At 32.9% G+C, this 7,967-nt stretch overlaps 1 protein-coding gene and 1 pseudogene across 2 annotated transcripts; both read left to right on the plus strand.

The window, feature by feature from the left end:
- LOC104722256 (glycine-rich RNA-binding protein 8-like) lies at positions 3,641 to 4,665 on the plus strand. 2 transcript variants are annotated; one of them, XR_002034828.1, is made up of 2 exons: positions 3,641 to 3,683; positions 4,160 to 4,244. XR_002034828.1 is itself a non-coding variant. In XM_019234765.1 (2 exons), the coding sequence occupies exons 1-2, from the start codon at positions 3,799 to 3,801 to the stop codon at positions 4,448 to 4,450; spliced, it is 294 nt and encodes a 97-aa protein (XP_019090310.1). In that variant the 5' UTR covers positions 3,751 to 3,798; the 3' UTR covers positions 4,451 to 4,665. The 2 variants fall into 2 exon arrangements, 1 of the variants encoding a protein (XP_019090310.1); XM_019234765.1 differs by lacking the exon at positions 3,641 to 3,683 and adding an exon at positions 3,751 to 3,801 and having other exon boundaries at positions 4,160 to 4,665.
- LOC104750767 lies at positions 6,548 to 7,236 on the plus strand (annotated as a pseudogene).

A 7,967-nucleotide genomic window follows, 5' to 3' on the forward strand; every position in this document is an offset into this window, starting at 1 on the left:
TCTTAGTTTTATAAATAAATTTAAGTTTTATAATTTTCTAAAGAGTTTGTTATTGTTTCCTAAGATTTTTGAAATAATAAATAGAATATGTTTAATTATTTTATTACGTAATTTCGAAATAATTTTATTATTATTTTATTAAATAATTTCGAAATTATTTTATTAATAATTTTTTGTAATCTAGTAAATTAATAATTAGTATTTTTTTGGATAATCATTTTCAGGTTACAACAAAATAATATTAAAATTCTGTTATTATATTTTGTATTAAAATACAGTGTCATTTTGTGTAATATTTTACAAGGAGTAGGGTTATTTGTTTAAAAGGTTGCTTAAATAAGTATATAGATTAAATACGAAATTGTATATAAATGTAAACTTATTTGATTTGCTTTTATATTGTGAGATATTTACGGAAACAACAAATCAAACTTAATACAATTAAATAAATAAAAAAATCATCATTTAGTTTAGATTTTTCAATATTTCCTTAACGAAATTATAGTAATTAATTATGATTAGGATAGATGGAAAGAATAAAAACGCAGAAATTATATATATATTCAGTTGTAAACTAATTTACAGAAAATGTGTACTGTATATCCCGCATTGACTAAATATTTTGGAATATGGTTCATAATCACTATAAATATATGACTAATATGTTTTGAGTACAAATGAGCAGGAAGCATGATTTATCAAGTATCCAAATTTAACAATTTAATTTGGTTCTATATTTGAGCATATTTAAACTTTTAAAAAGTAAACATATTATAATGTATTTACGTTTTTTTTAAAAAGTTTAAGAGATTATAAATATTTAAATTTTTATAGAATGTTTAAATTATTATAAATATTTGAACTTCGTCGAAAGTTTAAAATATTACAATATATTTAAGTCTATAAAATATTTAAGTAATATTAATATTTTTACTCTTAAAAATTTTAAAATATAAAAAAAGTTTGAGTTAAACCGCAAAACAGGTATTTTATCAAACTATAAATTAAATTGGTTTTTTTAAATTTTGCTGAGATTTGATATATCAAATATTATCTTCTAAATGATAACCTAAATATATCTAATCTCACTATAAATACAATGGTTTTTTAATTATACAATGGTTTGTGTAGCCGCTGTTTGTTGTTGTCATCTTGATTCAGTAATTACTAGGTTTTAATCAGGATAATTTTTTTAATTAAAAGATTATTTGTTTATTTGTTTTATTCACTATTTAAGATTTTATAGTTGTATTTTGATGGTTAATAAAAACTAAGATTAAGATTTTAAATTATATATATTTGTTAATTTTGATCGTTTCTTTTTTTTTATTAATTTATTTTGGCAAACTTCCAGATCGTTTCCTGTTCACACAATTTGTCCATTTTCCTTAGGTTGCAGTAAAAAATTATATAAGAATGGAAATTGAACAATCGCCGATTCACTTCTCAAATGGTAAATCAATTGAACTGAAACACCTAGTAGAAAAATCTAGAAAGAACGTGAGGTACTTACGTTGCTATGTACATACTGAAAGTTCAATCTGAAAATCTTCTTCTTCTTCTTATAAGTTCTAAAGCCACTTCGGATAAGTCTAGAGTTAGATAATGCATTCCAAAACATGCTATTTTATGTGGTAGTTCAATGTAATTACACGTCTATAGCATCCATACAAATATTTTACTTTGACTGAAGAAGTTAGCATACAGTCTTCTTTACTTACAGTTGTCACCTGCAAATGAAAAAACAAACCAAAGAAAAATTTCAAAATCAGTACTAATCAAAAAAATAAACAAATAAAATTTTATGTCAAATTTGCAGCTTCAAAATCTCAGAAAAAAAAACCAATCCATCCTCTAATCCTCCAATCATATGTGTATCGATAATAAATTTAAATAACTGTTTACTCACCCAAAAAAAACAACCATTAGTGTTGCACCAAAGATATAAGTTAAGCTACAATGGATTATGGTTACATTCTCTTGATCAGTCTTTCAAACATTTACCTTACATCGATGGTGATCTCATCAGAAATATGAGACCAAACAAAACCCTGCAAATATATCCACACCCAAACATGAAACATGAACCACCATAGTAAAAAATCAAAACCATAACCATTCCCCAAAGCCAAAACCTGTAGATTAAGGTGACATAGAAGGAAGGAACCGTTTCCGAATTCACTAGAGAAGCTGCAAAATCCAACGTACAATCAAACTTAGGTAAAGCCATAGAAAAGTGAAAGCGATTCATTCAACTGAGAAAATGATAGGAAATAGGCTTAATTTGTTCAAACCAGATGCATAGAGGAATTGCATCGGTGATGTGCCCATTGATTTAGTTATCACCGAAATATTTATAAAGAATAAATAGTCCCATTGATTTTATTCAAATTAATCTTTAAAAATTTAGATTTTTATTATTCAATGTTAGCATTAAACACAAATATTTGCTATCATAATCAGTAGAAATCTGACCGACTTTGGGTTATTTGATTGCAAGCACAATAAATCTAATATATTAAAGGAAAAGTTGAAAAAGTTCACAGCCAATCTCATAAAAATTAACGTCGTTTACTGTTAAAAAAATTTCGGACAAACTTTTCTTCTCTATTTAGGTTGCTGAAAAGTATCACATTCATCCTCAGACTTAAGATTACTAATTTGCCATTAATGAAATTCAAATCTGGAACTTTTTACCCTTTTTCTAAGTTTTAATTTTTTAAAAATAAATAAAAAACGAAAGTTGTTTTACAAAATTGGAAATCTAATATATCTATATGCAATATCTCTCTTTAGAAAAATGGAAAATAAATATTAAAATATATTACGAATATTCGTTTAGAGAAAATTTTTGTTTTTAAAAATATTAAAATGGTAAAGATAATTATGACGGTTTTTCTTCTAAGCTATATATATATAGAGGCTCAACCAAAACAGTAGAAATCAGATTCATTAAGCTAAACATATAGTTTTGAGAGTATAAATTTTTTGTATTATTTTGGTTCTAATGAATCAACTTTACTATTGTATGATTTTGATTTTTTATTATTTATCTTGATGTACTATTGATATGCTTTGGTGCTTTGCATGAATTAAATTTCATGCTGCTATAAATTTTAATTATTTGTTGAATCATATCGAAAGTTTTACTCATTTTGTACTGTTTGTTTGTGTTTTAGGTCTACCTGTCATGGACCATGGGTGTTTTTTTTTGTATATCCAAAACAAGATTGGACGAATGAGTTGATGAAGCAAGCAAAAAAATCAAAGCGGTAAAGTATTATTAGTAATTATATTTATTTGTTATTTGTTTTTTTTGTGGTGATTGTTATTTAATTTTATTTTCTTGGTTAAACATGTTTTTTCTACAAACAAAGGAGCAAAGACAACTTTTGGTAATATATCTTGGTCCTTTATATGGTTCATCATATTCTAATTTTTGTATTTTTGTTTTTAGTGGTTGTTTGAAAGTCAAGATCAAGCAATCATAGACTTTGTCTATAGTTTTTCCATCTTTTAAAACATTTATGTTGTATTATTTTCTATATTTTGTTTTGTAGTTTAGTAATTTGAAATAAACTCTTATATGTAACCTAATACATATTTTTTTTGTTTCAGTTGAATTCTTGGATGATCATTACTCATAATTGTGGATCTACAAAATTGAATATAATGAAATTCAGGTATTAGTCTTTATTAACCTGAATCCTTAATTTTTAAAAATAATATTGATGCTAATGTTTTTTTTTCTAATAGTTATACTTGCAGAAAAACTATGGTGGGTTTCATGAAAAATTTATGGTAATTTCTAAAAATTTGGATTTACATATTTTTACAAATAGATTTAAATTATAATTTTGTTTATTTTTTTGAATAATAATATAATATGTATGTCTAATAATTTGTTTTCTCTTAAATTAATAGAAAGAATAAGAAATTCTAATTATAATTCTGTTTGTTTTGGAAAATAGTATAATCTTTGTGTCTAATATATTATTTACTCCTCTTGAATAATTTTGTCCCATCATACGTTCATGTTCTTGCTTTTATGAGCTTTGAAATCGATCGATTTTGCTTTTTTCATCGTGTTTTCTAACAAAGTCTTCTTCGATTGGCTTTTTTGCTGATTTGTGTGGATCTGTTTGATTTTTCTTTACAGATCATTAACGATCGTGAGACTGGAAGGTCAAAGGAATTCGGATTCGTCACCTTCAAGGACGAGAAATCCATGAGGGATGCTATTGAAGAGATGAACGGGAAAGAGCTTGTTGGCCGCACCATCACTGTGAATGAGGCTCAGTCAAGAGGAAGCGGCGGCGGTGGAGGAGGCCATGGTGGTTACCGTGTCGGCGGTGGTTATGAGAGACGTAGCGGTGGTTACCTATCTGGTGGAGGCGGCGGTGGCCGATGTGGACACGGTGGTCGTTGTGAAGGCGGTAGCGGTTGTTGATAATAATTGAGTTTAGGCTTATGTTATTTTATATAAGTATATTATTAAGTGTGTTGTAATGTCAAATGTTATGTGTAAACCGTGACGTGTTACGAAGCGTTGTTAGTGTAGGAAGTTGCAATGGTTGCTTTGTGTCTTTAGGAAAACTACATAAAGTGGATGTTTTCTTATTGTAAAAGTTGTTGAGAATAATTGAGAAGTTTTTCACTTTTTCATTCTCTGTTTTTTCTCTACTATACTTTGTATTTGAAGCAATGGCTTCTGGTGTAATACAAGAGCAGATCTTCAACATGGTATCAGAGCTTTATTGATTCAAGGGCCAGTGGGAAGCACAATGAGAAGCATAACAAAACCTGCAAAAAAGTTCAACCAAAAACAAAGATCACGGCATCATCATTCAGCAAAAGATTCTTATGTTTGATGGAGAAACGATGAAATCGGGTGTGGATTAAGTGGAAGGCCATCTTAGTCAAGAGATAATTGTGGTCATTGGTGAAGACGATGTTCCGAACAAATCGACGCAATCCTACGCGTCATGCGAAGGGGTGCGCAATTGAAAAAAAACAGAGGAAGCGTCAACGGAGGCGTTTACGACTCTGTCAAGCACATGGCAATCGTGTCTTTTCATGGAATTAAGTTACATATGATGGTGTGTTCATTGCTCGGCCCCAAAAGAGAGGATTTTGGCTTTAAACCAGAATATGGTAAAATGTGGTGTAGCCGCCGCTGTTGAAAGCAAAACAAAGCTTATTAGTAGAAAGTGGTGTGGAGTCTGTGAGAAAGACGTTCACACGGAGAAGCTTCCTGTTGAATAAAACAGAGCAAGGCTCAGTGGCAAAAAGTGGTGGTTGAGTTTGTGAGGAAGACTACAACACGGAGGTAGTCACCTGTTTGGAAAACAAGGCAAAGCTACTCAACAAAAATAAGAGTTCATGGTGAAGACACACCGATTAGCAATTGGTTCAAAAGGCTCTTATCTTCTTGCAGCAAACGTTTGATGGCATCGTTGCTATCTTTGAACAAACAGAGAATGTATCGACTCTCTATTACAGAGATGTTAGGTACCTTGAAAGCGCATGTGAATCTCTTAAGTCCCGAGCAGAACGTATCAATGAGGGTGCGTTTTATGGAGAAAAGCTGGGTTCGAGAAAAGGAAACAAGCAAAACAATAAACGCCTTAGGGAGACCAAGAAATGGTGTGGCATGTGCAAAATTAACAGCCACAATGAGATAGATTGCTGAAGAAAAATGGAGCACAAGAGGATGCTTACCTCGGAGAAAAATGGAGCAAAAGTCGTCGGTTTTAAAGAAGTAACTGATGATGACGTGGAGAAGATTCACGTGTATGACGTCATGGAGACGTTATGGTGATCAATGGAAGACACCAAGCACAAGCACAAAAAGTGGATGCTTACCTCGAAGAAAAATGGAGCATAAACCGGTTGAGAAGATAACCGAAGAAGACGTGAAAAAGATTCACGCAAGAGACGTCACACATACATGAATGTGATGGTGATCAAAGGAAGACACAAAGCAAGAAAGGAAAAAGCTTACCTAAGAGAGAAAAGGGAGAAGCAGCCAGTTACAAAAAAGGGAGAAGAAGAAAGCTCATCTAAAGAAAAGTGAGCGGAAGAAGGTTGCAAGAACAGCAACAAAGACATGATGGAAGATCACGGGACAGACGTGATGAAAGAGGTCATGGAGAATTCAAACACAACGTGAAAGAGGTCACAGAAAATTTGAAACAAAAATGGAATGAATGAGTAGAAGAATTGAAGTGTGGGAAGCATTCGATCAAGAGGGAGGCAAGATGCCACTCTACGCTTTTGAAGACCAAAGTTGTGATGAATTAAAAAAGAAACGTAGTGAAGAGCAAAACTCAATTAAGAGGGACAGTTGTAAAGTCAAATGTTATGTGTAAACCGTGACATGTTACGAAGCGTTGTTAGTGTAAGAAGTTGCAACGGTTGCTTTGTGTCTTTAGGAAAACTACATAAGGTGGATGTTTTCTTATTTTAAAAGTTGTCGAGAATAATTGAGAAGTTTTTCACTTTTTCATTCTCTGTTTTTTCTCTACCATGCTCTGTATTTGAAGCAATGGCTTCTGGTGTAATACAAGGGCAGAACTTCAACAGTGGTTACGGAGGAGGTGATGGTGGCCGATGTGGATACGGTGGTCGTCGTCAAGGCGGTAGCGGTTATGGAGGAGGTGATGGTGGCTACGGAGGAAGCGGTGACGGTGGCAGTGGCTGGTAATTGAAGATAGTGTGGTTTGGTGCTGCTCTGTGTTTGGTTCAGATTTGGTTTTGTGTCACCCTTTTGGCTTGGTTTGATTCTGGGTTTAGGGTTTTGGGTTTAGGGTTTTTTACAAAGTTGTCTTCGATTGGTTTTTTGCTGATTTGTGTGATTCTCTTTGATTTTTGTTTACAGATCATTAACGATCGTGAGACTGGAAGGTCAAGGGGATTCGGATTTGTCACCTTCAAGGACGAGAAGTCCATGAGGGATGATGCTATTGAAGAAATGAACGGAAAGAGCTTGATGGCCGTACCATCATAGTGAATGAGGCTCAGTCTTGAGGAAGCGGCGGTGGTGGAGGAGGCCGTGGTGGCGGCAGTGGTGGTTACCATAGCGGTGGTGGTTACGAGAGACGTAGCGGTGGTTACGGATCTGGTGGAGGTGGCGGTGGCCGAGGTGGATACGGTGGTCACCGTGAAGGCGATAGCAGTTACGGAGGAGGTGATGGTGGCTACGGAGGAAGCGATGACGGTGGCAGTGGCTGGTAATTGAAGATAGTGTGGTTTGGTGCTGCTCTGTGTTTGGTTTAGATTTGGTTTGTTGGTTGATAATTGAGTTTCAGAGTTGCAACGTTTAAGTCGTGACGTTTTGGTTTGTGATGTTTCATCCAAGAGTCACAAGTTCTAAGAGACACAACTCATTATGATGTAGTGTCTGTTTGTTTTCTATATAAATCAGTTCTGTTGTTGATGTATGTAACAAGTTTTAGTTGATCGAAGTTTATGTTTGTTCTTATCTTCAAAAAGAGACAAAGGTCTCTTACTCTGTTTTGTTATTCTCTTCTCTCAAAATTAGAACATGGTATCAGAGCTTATGTTGGTCTTGGAGCCTTTCAAGCAAAACAAAAATAAGAAAAATTCCGCTGCAAGAAGAAGAGAAAGATGGAGACAACAAACCAAGGGTGAGAAGAAGAAGAAAAGAAGATCGAAATAGGAAAAGATGGTGGTGACAAGAGAGAGTACTATCAACCTTCACAAACGTTCACAAACAGCACCATTATTTTCACAAGTAGTATGTGAAGCTCCAAAGGGATGAAAGAGATAGAAAATCTTCTCAAAAAGGCAATGGAGACCATAGATGTGGAGATGAAATTGTGAATGGAGAGTTCTGAAACTTTGTTCAACAATGTCTTGGTATATATCACAAGGATGCAAAGAAGACATCACTCGATGAAGTTGAGAATCAGAAGATTTTCTTCAACGGAACCAGACGGAGAAGC

The sequence above is a fragment of the Camelina sativa genome, chromosome 2 (assembly GCF_000633955.1).
Source record: "Camelina sativa cultivar DH55 chromosome 2, Cs, whole genome shotgun sequence".
NCBI lineage: Eukaryota > Viridiplantae > Streptophyta > Magnoliopsida > Brassicales > Brassicaceae > Camelina > Camelina sativa.